At 39.0% G+C, this 24,972-nt stretch overlaps 1 protein-coding gene across 2 annotated transcripts in view; it reads left to right on the forward strand.

The window, feature by feature from the left end:
* Positions 1 to 24,972, forward strand: part of ahr2 (aryl hydrocarbon receptor 2) — an 88,594-nt gene that overhangs the window by 4,201 nt on the left and 59,421 nt on the right. For both annotated transcript variants that reach the window (XM_066688541.1, XM_066688543.1), the window contains exon 2: positions 11,001 to 11,188. In XM_066688541.1, coding sequence (XP_066544638.1) covers positions 11,001 to 11,188 — 188 coding nt within the window. The remainder of the gene's footprint in view (positions 1 to 11,000; positions 11,189 to 24,972) is intronic.

The following is a 24,972-nucleotide window of genomic DNA, read 5'->3' on the forward strand; positions in this document are numbered from 1 at the left end:
GACTCTTGATACTCGGATGAGAAGAGGCACACATGGTTGTTTTACAGATCGCTTTTGATGAACAGATTAATTCATCAGAGATGGCTGGTTATTTTTCAGACAGGCAGTAATCAAAAAGGACTTACAGAGTTACAGTTAATATCCGTGAAGTAGTTTTCCCATGGTGACATTTTTTTTTTTTTCCTCTCTTGGCAAAGGAGTGCGTGTGTGAAGAGTGCTACATTTGTTGTGCCTAGTGTAGTGAAACAATGGACGACTGTACAGAACAATAGCAACTATGAAGACAATTGACTGACAAAAAGCACAGCATTTCGCCATCATTAAGTGTTGTGAAAACACAAACCTCTTGAAATGGATAGACATTTTTCTTTTTTCCAGCCCACCTCTCCTTGGCCCCAGTGCAGTGTCAGTTTACAACACTCCAGCTTGGCAATGATGTAACACAGTTACTTCTACAAAAATGACAAAAGCTCATTATGAAACCGCTTACCACAGCAAGCTGGTGAGAGGGTTATTTTTGGCAGCGAGGCAAGGGATTAATATCAGTTAGACGCCCAGCAATGTAGAAAAGCAGTCATACCTTACACTGCAGTGCTTTAATCCCCCCAACTGTCTCCTCTAGTTGTGATTTGCAGAAAGCAAAGCCCAGTTTCAAGTTCTTCATCAATGCAGCTCTTTGTTCTAGGTAGTTATACCAGTGAAGAATAGGTGCCATCCTGAAGACAAAAAAAAACATTTCAATAGCAGACTTTCAGCTCCTCCAATATAAATAATACATCACATCCAGCTATTGTATTATAGACGCACCATCTTAAAATGTAGGTGTCAAGGGTTGCTATTCTAGCCAAAATATACTTTTACTACGCTGACACTTTGTTTTGAAAGTTAACAAACTTGTGATTTTAACAGGGACTTTTGCATGATGGTATGGAAAGGCAAAGATAATAATACAATGTCCTGACATGACCTTCCCAGGTTAAGCACCATCCATTCTGTGGATCATTGCTGTGTACCCCCAGAATTATAGATCCAGTCAAATGGATTGAAACACGCAATCTCACTCACAGTCTAGGCTTTTTTTACCAACTGGGCCACAGACCGGTCTTCCTGAACCTCACAATACCTCCTGCTGAGCTTGAGAGCCCTGAGAGACTGAGCTCAAAATCTCCAAGTAATTTCCACCTGGCTTTAGAGTGATGAGTCCAGGAAACCCTTGTGTGTTTTGTTTTATGTTCTGTTCAAATCGTTTTCCATCAAGATCAGACCATCGCAGGCTGCTTCAGTCCTTACACTCACAATGCGACTTGTATATGGTGTGGTTTATGAATGAGAACATTGAGGCTGGATTGATACATAGTAGACCCTGGTTTTTGCATTTGGTTATTTGGTTTCATGTAAAGGAGTTGCCAGGATTCATCGAGACACAACCCCTTTTCCCCAGTACACCTCAACTCCTCAATTATCCTGCCGGTGACATCAAAGAAGTTAATGAAACAGCACAGAAAAAGCTTGTCAACACAGTTGTTGCTGAACAAGCTTCATCTCCTGTGTTCCATCCCGTTTGTGAGGGGTTGCATAACCTTAAAAAGGAATGTGAAAGATAGATTGTTCTCCAAAAAGGGGAACTCATCACAAAGGCATTTGAGATGGAAAACAGGAGACACTTCTTCACACAGTTGTCATAATCTGAACAAACTCCCCAGTTATGTGGTTGAAGCCATGATTTGGGAACATTCAAAAATAGACTGGACAGGATCCTTGGATCACTTAGTTATAGTCCTTTTGGTCTATCTCCTTCCTTTCAGCCTGATAGTTCGCTGTGACCCCGGCTAACCTTTCAATCCAAAAAATAACTTGCAATGTAAATATGCATAGCTCGAGTGAAATTGGCTCCATAAGCATAAGGCAGGACGAGTTATTGTGACATCACTGGGGGTGACAGCCAGTACGAAGTCAGACTCTTGATAAGCTGGAAAGGAGGAAGAGAGATGGAGGAAGATCATGTGCAAACAAGGCTGTTTTTCTTGAAACTGTTATATTTACACTTCGTTTTGCATCGCCCCCTTACCAAGGTGGAGCTGTACTCACATCACATTATTTTGACATGGTTACCCATTTATACAGCTGGGTTTTTACTGGAGGTAGAGTGCCTTGCTCAAGGGTACAACAGCAGTGTCCCCCACCTGGGATTGACCCACAATCCCCTGCTCAGGAGTCCAGAGCCCTAAATACTACTGCAGTCATATCTACTGATGCTCAATTGGTAGACTGGGTGTTTCTTTGGATTGTTACCTGGATGCTTAGAATGAAAGCATTTCTTTTCAGTCCCCCCCCCACCCCCACACCCCGTTTTGTTTGTTTGTTGTTTGAGTTATGGCAATAAGAAGTCATGGGCTGATTCAGTGAAAGGATTTTGTTGATCGGTGTTTGAAGATGCCGTGAATGCATCTGAGATTGGGGAAATCCCTTTGCCAGTGGAAAGAGCAGAGAAGTGAGGTGGCACTGAGTGTTGATTTTGTATGAAAGCAGTTTTACATCATGCTGAAAGCGGGAAATGAGAAGAAAGGACAGACTTTTAGTGTAGATAAATGTCTCTCCCTGTGCCATGTGTCTTACGAACATGTTCCCCTTTTTTCCAATCTTGATGTCTCATGCTCAGGTCTCTCAGAACTTAATTTTAATCCCTTTCATTATGTAATTAAACTTTTTTTTTTTTTTAAAGCAGTCTTCAGCAAACTGATTTTGCATTTATCACAGTTGTTTATTTTTAATTCAGCCTTGATTTAGCCTGTAAATTGCCAGTTTTATAGCCCCTAATTGAAACCAGATTTAATTTGAATAGGTCTGAGAACAATCTTTTTGAGACTCAGAATATGGTGCAATATTGACAAATAAAGGACATCTTTATTATTATTATGGTTGTTGTTGTTGTGTTAGTAGTAGTTGCAGTTGTATTACTATTACGGTAAATAAGAAACGTGAATTTATTAGCTGCTATAAGGTGATCTTGCATTGGAAGATTACTGCATGTATAGAAGTAGCATCTAATATGTGAATTCAGATATGCATTTTTACAATATATAATATCTAAACATGATAATACATGTTTTTAATACAGCAGAATACATTTTATTACATTTTTATGAGTTACCACCTGTACAACATTACTTACTCATTGCAAAGAAGTGCTATAAAAGCTTCAAACTTGTCAAAGCTTCTTCGGAAATGTGTTCTAAGCCCTTGAAGGTCAAACTTTAGCCTTCGATACCCTTACGCTTTTACACTTTTGCCCCTAGTGTTATCCGTATGTGACACTAGCAGCATACAAATCGTAGTGTTACAGCCCTGTGCAAAGGGAATCTGCTCCATTTCAATTTATGAATGTCCTATTTCCATATAATTCATACTGAGGTTGTCCCACATTATAATATGTTGATTGGACCAGTTTGGTAAACATTAATTACCCACTTTTTTCTTTTATAATATGCAAACTACAAATCTCAGTGTTACAAAATCAGGCTTAAATATATAAAAACAAGTATAGGATAGATGGTACAGTGATAGATGTGTAATATATATATATATATATATATATAATGTCCCAATGTGTCACTGTCATTTGCAAACATTAATTTAACTATCTAAACATTAGCTCTGATCTACAGCAAACTCGGGGGATATCAATGACACACTTTATACAGTTCCACAGAAAGATGAAAAAACAGAAATTCAGTTTTTTGCAGAAATACTTTTCTGTTGCTCCCAGCAGAACCCATCAGTTCATCAGTGAACAAATACCAGTATGAGGATTTGATTAGTCAGAAATCATTTTCTAACTGAAGTTGCATACATCCATTTATTATTAAAATGACTGCCCTAGTTCAAGGTGACTAACATGAACTAGCATGCAAGGTTTTACATGTGCACATCATAAGGCATGACTAATCGATCCATAGATGATCACAGAGGCAGTGCTCCGAGTAGATTATTGGTAGGCCAGGTTCCACCCACCAACTAAGGTAGCAGAATTGGCCCTTCTGTGGCTTTGTGGTTCTTCTGTAGCTCATCTCTCATCTTTCTGTTCTACTTGCTGCACATCGGTCTTCTGCTTGACGCTTGAACTTTTAGTACAGTTTGTTGCACCGACATTTGAATTACTCCTTACTAAACCCTGATATGCAATTGACTAGAAAATAGTGGTGTACTGTTGTATACACCCTACAGTCCAATTGCACGTTTAAATAAACACACATGTCTTGATCTTGTAAGTCTAGTCATCAATCAGTATCTACAGCACCAGCCCAAATCAATAAATTACACCAAGCTTGATAGGAAACATCCTCAACCAACATCATTGTTACAAACCGCCATGTGACAATACACAGAATTACCACTTGAATCAAATCTATGGTTTCCTTTCTAGGGAGTCAGTCTAAGAGAAGGGGTTCCAGGAAAAGTTGCACAACGGGTGCGTTTTCTTTTACGAGAACATCTGTGGCGATGTTGGTGATTGATTAGAATCTGTTTGAGGTTGTCGTTGCCTCTTGCATAAAAAAAAAAAAAAAAAAAAAAAAGCCTGAGCAGGGATACTGCACGAACATTTCAAAGACGCAAGTCTGTTTGGAGGAAGATAACAGAACTCGCTGCAAGTTCGAACTTGCCAGGAGAAAATCATTCTACAGGCAGTTATAATGTGGCTAGCGTTTAATGTTGATTGCCAGAAAGACATTTGGAAACTGGTAGCCCACACGCAGGTTCCAGGCATTCGGGGAGAGAGAGGACAAGAATATGAACAATCTGCCTAAGATCTTACATCTTATACTTCTTTCTGAATGCTACCAAACAGTGTTCAATTAATCAATTATCTTAGGTATCCTGTTAATAACTGAAAGATAGCCAATGTTAAGCGTTGGAAGTAATTGTTGGGGACACAACTAAGTTAAAGTTTGTCCCCAATTATTATTTCATTCATTTTTACTTCTTTACTATTTTCTAAACCATCTGCATGTGATCCTTGAATCATTTTTCTCGGTGTACTTCTGCAATTTCTGCTCTTACAGAAGCATTATATGTGGGTTATACAAGATCTCCTTACTTGTATAAGCCTAGGTTGTCTTCTTGTGTTTATCTGGAGCTATTACTGTATAATCAATGACAGATCTCCCAGCATGACTCCAGGTTAGTGGGATATCTCCACTGTTCAGGATTTGTACGGTGTTTTCTGATCAGTTGGGTTAACTAATCAGGTGCTGTTTGATAGACGAGGAAGTTCAAACCCGAGCGGTGAAATCAGTTTGTTTTAGCAATTAAAAACTTAATTCCAAGGAAAGCTGTGACATGTGATGCAGTCATAACACCCAAATTCATAATTTACCCTCCGAAACAATCACACATTATATACAATAACATATTCAACCAGAACAAGATTGAATCACAGATATTTGCAAGTTATGTAAAAGACTTGCCTGAGTTTTCTGCTTTATGGTTTACTTTTATATTTCCTGTCCTGTGCATTTGCATTCACAGTAATATAAGGTATTCTTTGTTATTGTTTACCTGCCGACATTTTATATTTAGAATACTGGCTTGCTATGGTAGCCAAAAAAATCCAAATAAAAAATTAGCACATAGCTGGTGTTCAAGCACCATGAAGGGGAACCCAGTTATGATTACACTAGGCTGGCATGTCCATCAAAAGCCTACTTCTCTATCGTACTTCCTCTCATTGTTTTCTGAGCTGCCTTTTTAGGAACAATTTCGAAGTTATTTAGCATGTCAAATCACATTCCAACTACACACAACCACAGAAAACCAAGTACAATATCGACAGATATGCACGAAGGAGGGACTGAAACAGATCTCACACACACAAAGATAATGCAGACGTTTAACGTTCCTTTAATGTTTTGTACAAACAAGCAGAGTTTCAGCTTTTTCTCACTCCTGCAAATATAGTAGTAAATCATAAATAAGTAATTGCAGTTCAGGACTAATGCAACGTACTAAGGCAGACTTCAGGTTTACGTGTGTGTGTGTGTGTGTGTGTGTGTGTGTGTGTAACCAATGCTGTAAACAATAAAACACTACACGTTATTTGACACACTGAACAAAATCCACTGCTGATGTGTTTCTGTGCTGCAAAAGTGAGGTTAATTCAAGTGCACAGCAAAAAAACGTTATAATCAAGCTTTAATACTTATAATTTTAAAAGCATAAATAAGCATTTATGAAAGCATGGTTTATAATTATTCAGAGTATAGTTTACCTTGTTCTTTAATTTTGTATTGTTCTTAGTATTGTTTTTGCAAGCCAGGTATTCACGAATGTCACTGACTACAGATTAAATATAGAAACCTCTGTATTCGATTACTTCGGTCTAATTCTTGAGTTACAAAAAGTAAAGTACAGTATTGTGTGGTTTAAATCTATTATGCTGCTGCTTTCCTACACAAACTACACAAGGTCACTCACTCCACTAAGACACAACCTTCACCTCCCAGAATTCCTTGTTTCCTTACAGTATGTGGCTGCCTTCTTTTGAGTTTGAGAGAAGGGACTTTGATTTAAACCATGTTTCCCACTATAAATAAAGGGCACTGCCGAATAAATAAGGGCTGAGGTAAGCCCCCTGGAGAGCCAACAATGATGGCATTCTTATCTGCCTACTCCAACATGGAGTTGCTCGAGGTGGAAAAGAAATGGCTGAATGCGATCTTTTGTCCCTGTAGGTTTTCTGGTAGGGTCCTTTTTTTTTTGTATTTCCCGGAAAGTAGATTTTATGTCTAATATCTGGCTTGAGTTATAACTAAAAAAAACACCGCTGTCCTTCAGAAAGGGAATCGAGTTACAAAGCCACTTGTGTCGACGAATGACTCGCCAGCAGCCCACAGAGAAATCAATGTGTCTTACATTCGATGTGTACAAGCAATTAATAATATTATTATTATTTGGCCTTTATCCAACTGGAGTAACAATTTGGTTAGTTTTCAAGCCTGAGTGAGTGAAGATTTGAATGACTTTTTATTTGCAATAATAAGGTTTTGATATTATGCAACAGGATTGCATGCTCGAGTAATGTTCCGTATCTAGAGAGGCAATACTCTGTGATCCCAGGTCTTTCAGATGTGGCACAGGCTAAGTACACCAAGAAATACTTGTTGCACACACTGGAAATGACATTAACATTGTTCATAATTTGAAATTGATATTTTAACCCTGTGCGCTGTATTGTTCATAGAACAATCAAATCACTTTGCAGCATTCATGTGGTTTCTCAGATCTTAAATTCAAACTAGTGTCTTCAGTGTAGAGTCATCATGTTTTTCATTAAGCCTGTTAACAAGGTCATAATTGGCCGTGTTTGTGTGGGCTGCTCAGAGAGGTTTGTACTGCTCATGCAGGCTAAATGAAGCAACATTGACCATTCATTCATATTCCCTTCACTACTGACGGCACACCCAAACAGATTGTATTCACTCATTTAAAAAGTGCTAGTTTTCAGCATCTTCCCATGCCACTATCATGTGGTTCACACACATTTTGAAAATTGCTTTAATGTGTCATCGTTTTGGCACACGCTAAAGGTGAATGCAAGTATGTTGTTAGCCGGACTCTGACGAGGCCTAAATCAAGGCGCATCTGTCGTTAATTAACAATTAATGACATGCGTCTAGACTAAGAACACATGTTCACTGATCTGGACACAGGGCTCCCAATTCACACAGCTTTTGTGAAATGCCATGTGTGGTCCCAAGCATGAAAACAACATGGAAGTGACAAATATGGGCACAATTCCTCTCACACTGACACCCATATGGTTTCAGTTTATTTGCTTATTGTTTTTTTTATTTTGATGTGCTTTTCTATAGACCACACCCATCACCATATATGGACACAACATATTTCAGCTCATTCATGTAATTATTTTAAGAATAAACGTGCGACAGGTGCCGACATATCTTCGTATGGGAGACGGCCCAGTTAAAAACAACAACAGAAGCATAGCCTGTGCTGGACTGATATGGTGATACTCCTGACACCGTGAAGTTGCTTGACAACAATAACACGAGTAGGAAATGTCTCCTCTCTCATTTCCCCACAGGAATGGGAGGGGAGCTCTTCTAGTATGCAATTATAACAGGCTGTCAGAATGGCTTTAGGCCGTTTAAATAGCTTACCTGATTCTAAATAGACTAATGAGGCTCTCGAACACTGACTCTGACACTGGTCACTGTGTAATAGTAAATCTATTTGTTCGTGTTTTTTGATTGCAGATTGCTTTTTCACGCTGAGAATGATATCTTTCGATGACGTGCAAATCATAAGACCACATGTGCGGCTCTTGGGTGTTTGCTAGTCACAGCTTACATAATGTCCTTTGTGAGAATAAACACAGAGGGGATAAAATAACCCTGGCGCTTCATTCTTGGAAGCACGATTGGAAACAATAAAGCAAACAAATACATAAATAAATGAACTCTACTGTTTTACAAATGTCTGATTAGCACTAACTGCATTACTGCCTAAAGTAATACCGGATAGTTCAAGATGAGTCCCTGACCTTAATTCCTTATTCTGTATTTCATCAAATGCATTTAAACACCAGGGCTTAAATGGTATAATTATCTGAGCGTTTTGCAAAGAGTATGAATCAGGACTCATTATTTATGAAATAGATAATGACTTAGCTTTGCAGTAACTAAGGCAAGGATATTTCTATTATTTTATTATTTATTTCTGAGCAGACGCCCTTGTCCAGGGTGACCAAATCTAAGCACAATAAAAAGTGCAATAATACAGTGCAGTTCAAGGCATAATACATTTTACAAATTCAAATTTACACAAGTGTATAGGAGATATACAGTAAACAATATATGAGGTCTTACATCCTAGATTGTAAAAGCTGGTAAGTGCAGTCAAGATGTTAGGTCCCAGTCAAAGGGCAGGGAAAGGGGGCATAGGGGAGATCAAATTAAACAATACGAGTACTAGTAGACCAAAGCAAGAAGTATGACAAAATGATGTAAAAGTGCTATCTTATAGGAGAGTAAATGACTAAATTACAAGTACTGTCTGAAAAGATGTCTTGAGTAAGTGCTGGAAGGAGGGCAGAGACTCTTTTGAGTTATTGATATTGAGTTATTAAAAAGCAGATTATATCTAGAAAACTGCATAATAACATGGTGCCAAGCAAAAGGTAACATGGTATACAGTGCACAATGTTCAATCAATTTCTTAATTAACCAATTTAAAAATAATTTAGACTATTTTGTAATATGTCTATCCCCACCCGCACCCCCTATTTATCTGCAAAGTGACAGATTTATGTTGTCTTTTGTGGTAATTGTGTTGTCTTACATCTAGAATTTAAATGTATAGTATACTTCCTGTTTGTAAATCCATACTGTAATTGTATTTTGTGTGTGTGTGCTTTAGCCTGTTTAAATAGGTGAATTGTGAACAGGCTTTTTCAATATACCTGTACATTATGACAGATCATTATATATGATTAGTAAACACTTATTTTTGTGAATCTAATTTATATATTATAGGAAATGTATGTGGTGGCAGGGGGTCAGGTTTGCTTCATTGAAGACATTCGGAGAAACAGATGAGTTAAGTTTATTAATTGTATTATACTCTGAATGCTGTTCAGATGTTTATATGTAGTCTTGAATACCAGTCAATGCATACATGTGTGTGAGAATTTGTGAAGGGGAATAAAAGCCTGATTTGAGATAATCGCTGATGATAACTTCGAGAATTCTCCTGCCTGAGATTGATTGATTGAAGTGTTATCAAGATCCAAGCCAGACATGCCGAGACCGAGACTGAGACCAAGACCTTTCAAAGATGGGATCTCGGGGGCTCCGTCTGTGATTAGTGTTAAACGGGCATAATTGTGTACAGTATTTTGTTAACAGGCTGCAGGGCACGACAGGGTGCCAATTTCCATTCCCACACATTGCAAAAAGCTTTTGGAAGTATTTTACTTTTGTTTTGGGACTAATTACTTGTCAAGGGAAATATACAATTGATACGGGTTAATAAAGTGCACAGAGCACACATAATGAGATGTATACTGAGAAATTCAACCAAAATACGTACTACATACAGTATAAGATTTTTGTTGAGCATTTTGCAAGGCTTTGTGCTAGTCGGTGGGGTTGGGTGTCTGGTTCTTTTTAAAAACCAATGCCTGAGGTGTTTCCCCTAAAATGCTAAATAATTTATCAGCAGATGGGCAAAGGTCCTCTGTCTCTCCCCGTCTCCCCCTCCCCTCTTGCTACAAGCAGCAGAGAAACATGTCCGTGCAGTTTTAATAACCGAACGCAACGGGAAGTAGAGTCAGCGAGTCTCCAGGTGCACTGTGTACACATTCATTTGTGAAAGGCGAAACTACTAACTGTGTTTACACTGGTCAAAGTTCAACAATGTTTTGTGCATGGCGCAGTGCAGAAAGAAAAGCTTCTGGTCTCTGGTCTGAAATTGTTGCTGGCTACATTATGAATATCTGGGATTCCCAGACGTGTTTGTTATGTATCATTTCACAAGATCACAATTGTATGTTTTTGTATGATACTGCATAGATTCTGATCAGTGTTTCACATTTTACAATATTAATACTTTTGTGTTCTAAAGAAAAGAAGACCAATAAGGCTTGTCTGTGATTTTCGATTTTGTTGATGATACAGAGCAAAAAGAGAAGCAAAATGTGAACCTATTTCTGTGTCCATGCCTCACCAAAAAAAGTAAACTAAAATTACCTTTTGAAGTAGGATTCTTGTAGTTCAACCACAGAGTTCAGTATACACACAAGATGTCTCCCTTCATTGTGAATATATTTGTTCTCTAGCGAACAAACCCAGGTAGAGTGGGAACACTGGCACAAAGTTGGCTGTTTATGGTGTCTTAGATCTTCAAGAAACCATGCAACAGTGACCTTAGCATGCAAAATAACTGGCTGTCTCACACTCCTTCTGTGTTTCCTCACCCTTCAGTCCCAAGCCTCCCGCTCCAGATGGGGCCAAGTCGAACCCCTCCAAACGCCACAGGGATCGCTTAAACTGCGAGCTGGACAAGCTTACCAGCCTCCTCCCCTTCTCGGAGGATGTGAGGGCCCGCTTGGACAAGCTCTCCGTGCTGAGGCTCAGTGTGGGCTACCTGAAGGTCAAGAGCTTCTTCAATGGTGAGTAACTTCTTTCCATCATCGCCAACACTAATTGTTGCATCCTTTCTGTAGACTACTCCTTCCCAATTTACACACAACTGGTAATTATGGTTATTCGAACTGGAAGACAAGGAATCTTCAGTCTTGCAAAATATGAAGGGGCAGAACCCCAGACACGTTGTAAACTGAAGCTTGAGAGCTGACAACACACAGAGATTGGAGATGTGACCTTATTGTGTGATTGCGTAATTGGCACACCTGTATTTTAGATTGAACTAACACCATAGCATTTGCCAGGAGATCATGATAACCTTTATCAGGTGAGGTGTACAATGTTTTTGTGGCCCTCAGCCAGATTAATCCATTGTAAGATAACCTTAGTGGAGAAAATCTGGCAGTAAATACTTTAAATCAAGAGGGGAGAGGAATAGGGTCTTTACGATTACCTTTGATGGGAGCGTCCAATACAGGCTGAGAACTTGCCATGTTCAGCCATCTTTCTCTTCTCTCATTACTGTAATGAAAGCTCAAAGTGGGTCAGGGAACTGGGTCGACATCCCGGCTGATCAATTATAGATGTACAAAGGAAAAAAGGGAAACGATAATCATCTCTAGTTTGATGGGAATCCAAATAGGCTAACTGCCCAGGAAATCTATCATTAAGTGGGAGTCTAGGTCTGCTTTCTGGGGCAGTTCATGTCTAAATGAACATTTCAGTGCATTTAACAATACAGGTCATTCAGTGTTTTGTTCATTGTCCCACCCTCCGACAAAATTTTAAATCCAAATTTAGTAAAGAAAGAAATAGTCCAGTGAGTGCGTATTGTATTCTGTAAGACATTATTGGCACTCCTACATACTAAAAGATTACTATTCATTGTGTATGATTTTAGACAATGTAAATCATCTTTGGTGTGTTACTGCTATATCACAACATTGCAACACAATGCACTTAATCAGTGAGGAATTTTGAAACAAATAGCGAGAACAATTTCTAGTATTCTGCTCAGACGAGTTGCTGAACAAAATCCCCATACAGTGTTTAGTGAGTTGTATTTATTTTTTAGTTATTTTCAATATAAAATAAATGCTTCTTACCTGGGCTTGCTACCTATCCCTTTGGTTTCCTTCCTGTGTAATTGTGTATGTGTGTATTTATTTATTTATGTGCTTGCAGACAAAAGCATGCAGGTTTCCTTCCTTTTGAGCTATTGTTGTGCAAGGATCACCAGAAATGTGCTCTAGTTGGTGTTACCTCAATGCATCTATTGTAGATTAAATATAACCGTCGGCCATGTTTGGATTGATTGGCGTCTTCAGTTGTCCGAGTAAAATCATCTAATACTCAACTGTTCTGGTACTGCAATATTGCAGCTTTACTTGGCATTCGTGCTTGGTAGCATTTTGAGTAATGCAGTGTTGCATGTTCCCTTTAACACAAACACAATTGCAGCGCTTCAACTGGAAGCAGTCAAACAGGAAATAATCTGGTTGCACAATCGCACTATTACCTACATGCCACAGTGTGCTTACCTGTATCTGTCCTTCACTACACATGTGTCAAAAAGATTTGTTTTACTAGATTTCTATTGGCTCGGAGATGGCAGAGAGAACAGTGAACTTTTAGTTGCGATAAAAGAAAATGAACAGTTGGAATGTCAAACAAAGAACATGTCCACACAAAACCGTCTCATTCCCCTATCACTGGTTTTACAAACGTACTCTTTATTTTTAAAATTTATTGCTCAAGCGCTAGGCTTCGCTCTGAAAAGAGCCGATGCTCTGCCAGCATGAATACTTCAAGATGTTGTGTCAAAAACATTAAAAATGCAGAGGCAGTCCGCCGGTCTCTCCATTGAAGCGTGCTCTTTCTGTGTTTGTTTAACCTGACCCAGTGGGAAAGTTTGGCGACAAAATTAAGAATGTAACATTCCCCGTCTGCTCAGGAAATGCTGAGTAGATTTTGTCCTCGTATAACCCCCTTCACTAGTCGGTCTCAATATAGATTTAGTTAAGTACGTCTAAAATAGGCCCTTCCTGACATTTATATTGTACAAGTATGTGTGACATGCACAGGAGGCCAGCTGTGAAGTGACACTGGACTGGGGGACATTTAACACACTTCTATATTTGCACTTTTATTGTAAGCTAATGTTTGCAGACTAGAAAGGGACTGCAAATATATAGATGGAAAAGCTGCACATTTACCTCCCCAAGACAAATCTCAGACATTTAGAGAGGCTTTCAATCAGTGCCAGTTATGGATTCAAGACCTTAAAGTCAGTGGTCTCAATGAAAGTATCCTGAAATAGTAATTTGCTATCCAAATACCTTACGGGTGTGTAAAAAACAATGGCTCCATTGGCTCCATTGGCTAAGCTGTTTGTGAGGTATTCAAGGTACATTATTGGCAGCAGATGAAGAGAAAACTTAGGGAACAAAAGCAGGTAGATGGTAAACAAACAATTTCGTCCATTCGATGTATTGTCTAATCTATCCAGCTGAGCGTGATTGACAGATTGTTTTGTGTTTTTGAAGCCTGGAAAGGGCGTTCACACACAAAAAAAAAAAAAATCATGAACCACTGTTTATTTTATCGTAATAAAACATTAATGCAGGTGAAGGCAGACTGACTGAAGTGCACCAGCTGCGACAGAATGGGGTTAATGGAGGCTAAGCTTCAGAGAAGCGAGGAGAGGAAGGAGACTTTTTTTATTTTTTTATTTTGAGAAAACTGAGCATTAGTGAATTTAACAGAGGTTGTGCTACTGCCCTGACCCAAGGCTGTCTCAAAGTCAGAGTGCAACTTCCCCTTCCTAACAGGAACTGGGAACATATTGTTCATACAGTTATCTGAGGGACATTTTTTTTTTTCTTCTCTTTTTTGTTCTTTCACGACGGAGAAGAAAAAAAAACGGGGCTTCTGTGTCCTTCCCTGCTTGAAACTTAATTATCCATCCTTTTGGAGTGTCTGGCAGGGCAGACAGGGTCAGTTCTGCCAGTCAGTTCGCTTTAGACCAGGTTTCCTTATATTGTTCTTTGTCTGACTAAAATAGCAGCAATTAGAAATGGAAACCAAGCCTACTGAGGGATGTGCAGGCTTCTAGGCTTTAAAAGAGTTTATTTTTGGACTAATAATAAGCCTAATGTTCTTTAGATATCTTCATTGTAAACCACATTTGTGTGTGTGTGTGTACATATGTACGTATGTATGTATGTATGTATGTATGTATGTATACATACATACATGCATACATGCATAATGTCAATGACAAATGTGGCAAATATATGTAGTGATGTTTGCAAGTTACTTCCCCAACAATTCATGGCAGGAAGCAGAACTATGCAAAGAAAACTGAGAGACTGTCTGAGAGATAATGATATTTTTTGACGGATTCATGCTTAAATGAATCTGTATTTCCGCTTTTTACTTGCACTTTAGAAGTCATTCAGATATTCTGTAGTGGATGTAGATCTCATCATTGTTTTAAAACATTTTATTCGAAAACAAAACGCATTCTACACTGACGGGCTGCAGCTTCATGGAGATGAGGTGTCGTTTTCAAAGTGTAATTTCGGAAAGTCTAATCATCCAGTGCCCTGTGAGGGGCGTTGTGTTCAGACGGATTTTGACACGGCCTCTAATTTTCGGCATTCCTGAGAGAAAAGTAGGGGAATACAGCAAAAAGGGACCGACTCGCCTTTTCTTTTTGTCGACGGTGAAGAGAGAACCTCAGTCGTCGCTGAAAAGTATAGCAAATGTCTCTCGTAGCTCTCGAACTCCTTCCCCTTATATAATTGAGGCTCGTGAGATTCACATCACTACAAGTTCATCATTTCAGATTGTGTAAACCACATTACACACACACACACATACCTCTCACATACACAAATAGCCTATTAGCATATTGTTATATTTGTTTGCACAGCAGCACAGGGAATGCATCAACCAATCCTTCTTTCAACTCCTAATGCTTTCAATGCTTTTATTTCAACAGCTTTTAATATCTACTTATTTTTTATTAATAAAATGAAGTGCACATGCAATCATTTTACTTTGATCATGTCACAGGATATATATGTAATTTGAACCTGCATTTTGTTTTCAGAAGCACTGAATACATCAAACACAGTAAAGTTGCAAAGGTCTTGGTGCATAATATAATATCATCTTTCTGCCACATACTTTCCATATCACTGCATGCTATAAGTGAATAAGGCAAGCAGTATACAGTAGAGACTGCTTTTGATATGCCACTGAATCTAGGTTGTTTATGGTCAATCCTAATCATGAGTAAGATAATCTACCAGAATAAATCCAGCAGTGATTTATGTCTTTTTATTTTTTTTGTGGATAATGCACTTTTTAATGTTATAGACGAGCACAGTTTAAATATAGCGTATGAAGTGAGTGCAGAACTATGCTGAACATCGAAAGGGCCATGGGAAAAGGTCTGCACACAAACCCTGCATTGTACAGTTAATGCGACCTTTGTGAAGGAGACATGGTTCCCAATAGTACATTTTATTGAAGGGCAGTTTAATAAGTTCTTGGAGGAGACTTTGCTTGAATAGAATATACAGCTTCATTGTTGGCTCACAAATTACATGGTATCACATGAGGTTTGAATATGGCTCATTTGATGACCTTGGTTCAGTCCTAGCTGGGAGCCACAAGTCTTAATTGCACCGTGACTTTTTACGTAGTTAAAAGTTGTTGCTGCTGTTTTAGACAGAAATTGTACTACATAACTAGCATTGTTTTGAAGAGCTGCAACTTCCAGGTCATTTGATGTTCATGGATTCGAGTTTATGCATAAATGAGTGCTGTAAAATGCAGAAAAATTGCACAGAATTTGATTTAAATGGCGGAACCAATTCAGTTTGTTAGATTTGTGTGTATGTGTTTGTGTGCGTGTTTAAGGGAGATATTTCTAAAGGACATACTTGGGTTGATCAGAGTGTTTCATACATCTCATTATATTATATAAACAGTGTTTAAAAACGGAATAAAATTAGGCTTTTAAACCTTTTTTGTAAATATGTTTCTGAGGTTGCCACGGGGAGAAGCCAGTTTTTGTTGGCTGAAACTGAAAGTAAAAATGTTGAGGAATCCTTCAGTTCATTAAAACAAAGTGAATTGTGTCAAACACCTGCTTAAATAACTGAAAATAATAATCAGGTTTTCTGTGTAAACAGGTTTTTAACGACTGACAGGAAAGTGTGTGGATCAGAATCGAAACCCACAGCTTTTTGTTCTTCAGAATGCAGAAAAAATACAACAAAAAAACATTGACATTTAATTAAAAATAAGTGATTTTCATAACTTTGTGACAAGGAAAACTCCCAATTTTTATTCCCAAATTATTATTATTATTATTTTTTTATAAGACTGCTTCTTGTTATATATCGGGATGACTAATGGCAGTAACCTTGGATTTGCTAAAGCTAAAGCAATTGATTAAGCAAAAACAAGTTTTCAGGAGGGGATCGGGTCTAAAACAGACTTGAATGGAAAAATTATATTCTACCATAAGATTTGTTTAACGGAAACGTCCTCCACTTTATTCAGATCCTGACTCCCCTTGTCTCGTTCCGTTTAAGGAGGACAGAAAAAGTCCCAGTTAATTGAGTGAACGTAATGAATTTAACATTTGCCTTCGTTTCGGTTCAACTTTCACATCTGTCGTTTTTCCCTCTCGCCATTCCAGCGACCCTTTCCACACCATCCAAATAATTAATTTAAAAAGCTGCCAGAAGCCAGTGAAATTTACAACAGGGTTATCTGTTGAAGCAGCAGGTGTCATTCTTATTGTACCGTCAATGGTAATGCACATTTTTTAGATACCATTACCGGTTCCTCCGAGAACTTGGGATATAATTGTTTTGCTCTCTTGCTTCCCTTCTCTCTCTCTCTCTCTCTTTCTCGCTCTTTCTCTCCCTCCCTCCCTGAAAGACCCTTTATCAGCATCCTGTTCTGCAGTCCCAGGCTCCGACAGCCTCTCGTGGGGCGGTTTACTTGGCTCAGGATCATGGTGGCAGGAATGTGGGGCTTGGTGGTGATATAGTGGGACAGGCTGGTGAAACTCATGGCTTTGTGTCTGCCTTCCTGCTTTTCCTCTCCCCGTTTCTGTCTCCCTTGCCTGTGGGTGAGGCACATGGCAAGTCGCAGCCCCACTGGGTGTGGTCAGAAGATCTGAGTATTCGCAGACAATGAAGAGACATGTCCCTTTGCCAGTGTCTTTTTTTTTTTTTTGCCTAGTTTCTTTTTTAAAAACCTTTTCTGGACTATTTTAAAGAGTGATAAACAACAAGCTGTCTGTCCCTCATGGAGTTAGATATTCTTGCTGTGGTCGTCTTCAGGTCAAAAGCAAATAAACTGAGAAAATACGGTGTGAATTGCGGTTTGTGTGGTAAATCAAAATGTATGTAGCGTTGCAACAAATTCCCTTGTCGCAGCATAGCAACAAGAATAATAGGTAGATATTTGTTATACAGGTACAGTGAATAAGATTTGGTTGAAGACATCTTAACCTTAAACGAGCATTCATTAATCTTTTTTTTTTTGTTCTCTTCTTGGTAAAAAAAAAAAAGTTATTGTGAATATCTAAGAGCTCAACAGGTCGTACCGTTGATTTGGTATTTTAATGGAATAAAACATATTGGGTATTTCCTGGACAAAATATCAAGAGACACACAAAAAAGGAGAATATAATGAATTCTGACATTGTGATTGTCGGCCAAGGGAGTTTTTCGTTTTTTTGTGTGTCCGGACTCTGGTCTCCAATGGTCTTCAATTCTGACATTCTTGTCATGGCACTAGTGAGTCAGGGTATGTTTTCATCTCCTAGGCTGTGCTGCAGAACCCTGCTCTCTGGAAACAAAGGTCGGACTGGAATAATGTAATCCCTTTCAACTCGCTGAACTGCGTGAAAGCAGAACTCCTACATGAGCTATTTATTGCTCCCTGTGGGACTCTATACACAATGTCAACTTCTGGCACTGATGCGCATGGGTTTTAGCTTCAGATTATTACATTTGTTCCTGGTTTTGTCAGACTTGGGCACTTGCCTGGATGGCGCATTTCAAAGTCTACCTTTGCGAGGAAAAGTAGTGCGTCTGCTTTTTTTATGATGAAAGGCATAAAAAAAAGTTTAAGACTAAATCAGTTTGGTTTGTTTGCTTTGAAGCAATGTATCAGTGTGCTCGCCATTCACACTTGTCTTGTGTACAAACATGCTCAGTTCGTGAACTCGGGTTCATTTTCGTGATTCACTTCCGTGTTTTTTCAGGACTCAGATTAGGGCTGTGCGATATGACGATAGAAAAACGTCTACCGTTTCATATTATATGCTATATCGTTTATATCGTGGTGTTGCAAATTGCAATCTTTACGGCAGTATTTTTCGTCATTAGGACGCTTTGCATTCTTCCCGGTTCTTCCACACGTGTCGGATGCGGCAAGAAATGTGCATCAGAAACACAGACATGAGGAGAGAGAACTGACACACAATAACCAACACAACCAAGAGATACTTTAATGCGCAAGCGCACACGTTGCGCCCCGCTCTCGTCGCCGGGCTGAACTCCATCTGCAAGCACCCCCACCCCCGCTAATTTAGATTGATATTATTTGTATAAAACTTTGTAAACGTTTGTTTGCATTTTAATGAATTGGAAAGCAATGCAAACACATGCAGAAAGTATAATTTTCTTTTTATTAAGATGGTGAAGTGGTTCAACAATTGTATAATATTATTAATATTAATATTAATATTATTATTATTATTATTATTATTAATAATAATAATATAATAATAATAATAATAATAATAATGTTAATACAAAATAGTTATTATTATTAACGTGCTGTACTTAAGTCGAATCGAGACGCGACATCCTTGCCGGCAATTTTCCGGCATTCAAACCCAGTATGAATGCGGGGCAACAAGAATAAAGCAGGCAAAATTTTCTGGCATTTCAGTGTGAATGGGGCTACACACACACACTTGATTTGGTTCATTTGGACGTCCTGAACAAGCTGTGGACGGTCTAATGAGACTTTAGCTGCACTTGCCCCACTAATACTAGCGTGAAAGATCGTACTTAGCCTAGAAAGCCCCTGCAGGGATCCAAGAAGCTTTGACAGTAGCCATTTTTTTTGGTGTCCACCGGGTATGTCTTTCGAGGGAGTGTCAATCACAGCCTCCCAGTATTTGGGGATCCATGTTGAGAGGAAGCAGTTACTTCAGCTTAGAAGCAAGAGCAGCTAATCTGGATGCCTCAGGGCTGCAGAATCAATGAAGTGTGCATAAAGTGGAGGCCGCTGTCTGGACATTGTTTCGAATCAGAGTCTAAATGCGCGGATGGCATGGTCTGCTCGGACGGTGGCTTTCGACCTTTGCAGGGATAGACAGATTTTGGCCCAGAGCACAAGCTTTGCCTCAGTCTCCGATGTTATCTTAATTAAGGGAGGAAGAATCCTCTGTTCACACTAGATTTTATTTGTTGTGTTAGCTCAACAAACTCGGGAGAATGCATAAGCCCATATCTGACTGAATTCTGTTCAAATGATTGCTATTTATGTTCCTTTCTTATTGGAACTAAATGCTAAATGAAAACCGAAAACTTGAGAGTGAGGAAACGGGCTATATAAAGGATGTCTCGACAGATAGTCCCTAAACAGGAAATACCTGGGTTTTGTTTTGCTCAGTTGATGTCTGTTGCTGTGGAGATTTAAAGGGATCTTTTTTTTTTTTTTTTTTTTTTTCAAAACTGAGTAGCATCGACTCAATTTCTTATCACCTACTCCAAGATACGTGGGGTTTTAAACCACAGTGACGTGTAGGTCTGCCTGGTGAAAGGTTAGAGTAACTTTCACTGTTCAGGTTCCCATAGCATCTGAGCTGAGAATGATCTCAAAAAGGGAACTAATGTGACCATACTAGAACGACACACACCTTCTCTGTAGCTCCTTTCATCACGAGTACAAATCCAGAGTAGCGTAACTCGCTCAGAGCTTCGTTCAAGAATGTGGCAGGCATTTTCCACTGGTATCTCCACACAACAGCTGTACAAGACTGGATTTTAATAAACTGGGGTGGGGGGTGGGGGGTGGGGGGTTCCAATCTGAAACATGTGTGTTCACTAAAAGCCCTCTTATTGAATGTAATTAAATCTCCAGGTATATGACCCTCCCACCCATGCGAACCCCACTGGGAGGAAAAAGACATTAAAACGAAAATCTACACTGGACACAAAAGAAAGTTCGTTTCCACGGGTGAAGTGTATGTTATTAGTTCCTGTGCTGTGACTAATGGGACAGTCGCATTAACTGCCCGAGTTAAGGGGAGGTCCTCAGTACGGGGTTTTCTGAAAGGGGCCAGTGTATTCTTTCGAGGTCTGTTCCTGCTTCCCGAGCTAGAATATGACTTGCTTTCCCTCCGCCTACAGCCCCTATACCTCCGGTTGCGGAGATAGGATTCCTCCGAGCCGTGTAGTGGATTGCAAACGGCTTTTAACTCCTGGTGCGATTGTGGTGTTTGAAGGGAGGAGTCCTTAATGGTTTGAGAAGCCCGCAGTTTTAGGCCGCAACAATGAGCGACCTGAGAAATAGGGCTCTTTTCTTTCTTTTTTTTCTTCCTTTCTTCCTTTCTTCTTTTGCTGTCCTTCAATAACCCTATTTTTTTCTTTCTGCTGAAGGACACGGCCACGGCTGCTAAAACATCAATAAGTATAGTGGAAGGGGCCCAGAGATGGAAATAGTGTAGAATAACACGGTTTAGTAAAACATCTTCGCATGTCTGAGCAGAGTTTAAAATGATCATTTAAGGAGTATTTTCTATGCAAGGAGAATGGTGCTACACAAAGGAGGGTATAACTAGTTAAACTTCATGTTATGTTTCTTTGTTCTGGAGGTGTGTTGCTCATACAGTTAAAGATACCTGGCCTTGGTTTAAAAAATTAAACAAAACCACGACAACCCTGCATGGGCAGCAGTTTGGTCATACGCAGCACATCTCCAAAATGGCAGCAAAAGTGCCATCTCTGAGGGCCTAGAGGGCATGTTGCTTATTGCTCTCTTTAAATATCTCTGCAGGAAGAAAAGAAGCCCCTATAATGTGGTGTTCAACAAACCCCAGCCAACGAAAAGGGAAAGCAAGTAAATTTAGTATGCAGAGCCATTTTTATATTTATATATTGCATGCAGACTGAGGAAATAGCTCGCACAATCGAAGACAGTCCTTTTGGAAGAGGAAATTCAGTTTCGTTCAGTGTTTAGCCATTTAGGTTTTCCTGGCTGGCGAAAAAGGGAAAAAAAAAAAGACTTTCCCTCCTGTTGATTGTCTAGATTTCCTTTTGTCGACCTGAAAGGCATTTCGGATACAAAGATGTAGAATGATTGCGCTCGATAAGAAAATCAGGAAGTGCTGCTTGAGGATGGCTGTCTGTTCAAAGAGGTGAGAGGCAGAGCTCAGGATGGGACCTTAGACTGTAAATGAGGTCTAGATCAACCCAGACGATTCGGGACTGGGACCCGGGCACACATCAGTTCAAGTTTTAAGGGAGCGTGTAATTGAAATGGATCCTAGATGGTTTGGACAGTCTGTGTGGAAAGTCTTTTGTGCAAACCCACAGTTTCGTCAGCTGTCCGGGTGGCTGGTCTCGGACGATCCTGCAGGTGAAGAAGCCGGATGTGGAGGTGCTGGGCTGGTATGGTGACACGTGGTTCTTGGTTGTGAGTCCAGTTGGACGTACTGCCACATTCTCTAAAATGACAGCTTATGGTAGAGAAATGAACATTCAAGTCTCTGGCAGCAGCTCTGGTGGACATTCTAGTCAGCATGCCAATCGCAAGCTCCCTCAAAACTGGAGACGTCTGTGGCATTGTGTTGTGTGACAAAACTGCACATTTCAGAGTGCCCTTTTATTGTCCTCAACAGAAGGTGCACCTGTGTAATGATCATGCTGACGTAAACACATTTATGCTTGGAGTGTAGCACTTTAGAGACATCTTTAGCAGCTAATTGAGTCTGACAGTATTAAACAGGAGGCCTCTGAGAAGCCTCCACACAGCTTCCCTTCTACTACACAGCGTGTTATATTCAAACGAAAGGCTAGACTTGACATATCTGCCTGGAAACCCATAAATCTTAGCCGCCTCACAATAACATAATAAATGAAACCACTGTGAAGCCCTGGCAGCGACTGCACAGAGAGAGAAGCCCGTGCAGCCCACAGATATGATCTGAAAGCTCGGCTCCGTGAGACAGTCTGAGAGCATCTGGAGGCACCCGAGTCAAAACACGGGCAGACGCCGTCATGCGAGGGCATGCCCAAGGATCCGATAAAGAGAAAATCTCTTTCTTAAAAAGGAGAAAGAAAGGAAGAAATTCTATTTAGTGTTTAACCCTCAGAGCACTAGGCCTACAGGGGGTGCTCTACGCGTCTGGCCTAGAGCGCTCTCCAAAAAAATCACAGCGCTTAACATAGCGCAGCAAATTACTTAATTTTACATAAATGCATATAAGCATAATATGAAACTTATATATCATAAGATACATAAGACACTGATGTTTTTCATTCTTCTATAATTCGTTTATTTTTGGAATGAATACAGAAATGTGCATTGGCAAAGAAACGAAACTTATACAGAAGTCATTTTTATTTTTATTTTTCAGAATTAACCTGGCTTATAAACACTTAAAAAAATCATATTCATATGAATGCCCAGGATGTTCTTTTTAAAATACATAAAAATGCAGATGTTTACAAATACTTGTTCAAGAGATACAATAAGTTTTGGAAGGAGTGCACCTATCTAGAAACTAGTCGGAATTACACCGCAAAACAACAAAAATGAAACTAATCAGACGGTCGGCTTGTGCTTACCAGCTTTCATTTGTGTCAATTTGTTTTATCTGTTATTTATGTTGAAAAGGAGATTCTGACATTTATGTTGACCAGCGGAAATAAACTAGAAACGTCTTAATCTGCATCTTCACCCCTCGAGTTTATTCTTGTGATAAACTTCTCCCTCCCCCTCTTCCAAGTCATAACTGTGCACAATACTAATCAATGTGCCAAATTAAAAGTTTACAATACTAAAAAGTTTATTGCATTTAGTTTTACCAGTCTCCAACGCAGTAAAATGTTAAAAACATCCCCCTTTGACTCCAGCGATGTGGTTGAAGCTGAAAATTTGGGAACATTTAAAAATAGACTGTATAGTATCCTTGGATCACTTAGTTATTAATGCACACCAAATGAGCACGATGGGTCGAATGGCCTCCTCTCGTTTGTAAACTTTCTTATGTCAGGGATACATCATTTTATAATATCCTTTTACTTAACTTTTTGTGCCGGGGCAGGAGTTGAGGGGAGTTAGTACAGATGACGACGTATATCCGTTTAATTACAATGTAATGTCTCTTTAAAATAATGAAAAGCTAATTATGTCATTGCATCTCTGTTCTATTAAAATTTTTGGGGAAGCGTTTTTTTTGCTCACTGGTCACAGTTCCACTATTGCCAGTCAACTAATTGATCTTATAACTCCTATAGCACCCAATATGCAAAATAAAATGTCTCAACAAGCTTCATAAGGGGGAAATAGACAGAAAAAATACTACTCAAACAAAAAACAAGGGTTAGGTTATATGACGTATAGTAGTTTTGGGTAGCTGGGCTAAAAGCGCATTACTAGACCAAAGACGCTGCTGTCTTCTACATCTGTGCAGACAAAATAAACACATAGCCAATTTAAAATCATTCAGAATGTGAATAATTGTTTTAGTTTTTTTTGTTTTTGTTTTTTAAACACACTATAATAAATAAATTAAAGCAATATTACTCACAGCTGTCCAGAAGATTGTTAAGTGGAATTAGATATTTCCTTAGTCCTCATGTTCACAAAGTAGACATGAGTTTTAATTACTATCAATTAAGTTGATAATATTGTTTATTTAATTTGTTATGTAATTAACCCACCCGTCAGGTTTAAATTATTATAATTATCTTTGTCTGAGGTAAGAACAGATGCTTAGTTTTCACTGCATTCAAAGCACTATTGTATTTTATTGGTCAATTTTACATTTCTATTTATCAAGATCTAATAAATAAATAATTAAAAGAAACAGAACAGCTTAGCATTTATGTTGGCTGCAAAGGAAACATTTCTGAGCTGAATATCATTCACTTTGACTACTGACTGCCAAGGTTATGACAGAAAGGTCACCATTTTCAGTCCTGTGCTGTAAAAAGAGCCTAAAACCAGTTTCAGATGGAAGAAGTGAAGAATGAGAATGATACTGAAGTTCATGTCTGTTGTTATGAAGTCCTATTGTAAACATAGGCCCGTACTTCCAAAATATTCGCTGGGCTGCTCGGAAGGTGCTTTTCAAATCTTTCTTCTGATTTTTCCTGTGGGATGTTTTTCATGCCGTGAGTCATGAGATCAAAAACTCAGTTACAGTAACAAGCAACAAGCCAGAGGATGAGCCACAGTAAAAAAAAATCATATATATATATAGGAATGGTTTTATTTCACATGTTTCTGAGTATGAAGGAGTTGATGTAAATGATTCTTTTACATTGTCAGGTGTATAACATTCTCTAAATCCCAATTCAAATATTTCTTCTTCCCTGTTTTGTGAATTCGCCCAAGAGGTGTGAAATATGCAAATCGCTGGATGCTTTGAAAGAGAGGTTTGGATGATGAACCCGATGTTGTTTCCCCTTGGACGGTTTTGAAAATGTTGAAAATCGAAAATCACTGCCGTGTTAAGAGAGCACATTTAATT

This window comes from Amia ocellicauda, chromosome 16 (assembly GCF_036373705.1).
Source record: "Amia ocellicauda isolate fAmiCal2 chromosome 16, fAmiCal2.hap1, whole genome shotgun sequence".
Classification (NCBI taxonomy): Eukaryota; Metazoa; Chordata; class Actinopteri; order Amiiformes; family Amiidae; genus Amia; species Amia ocellicauda.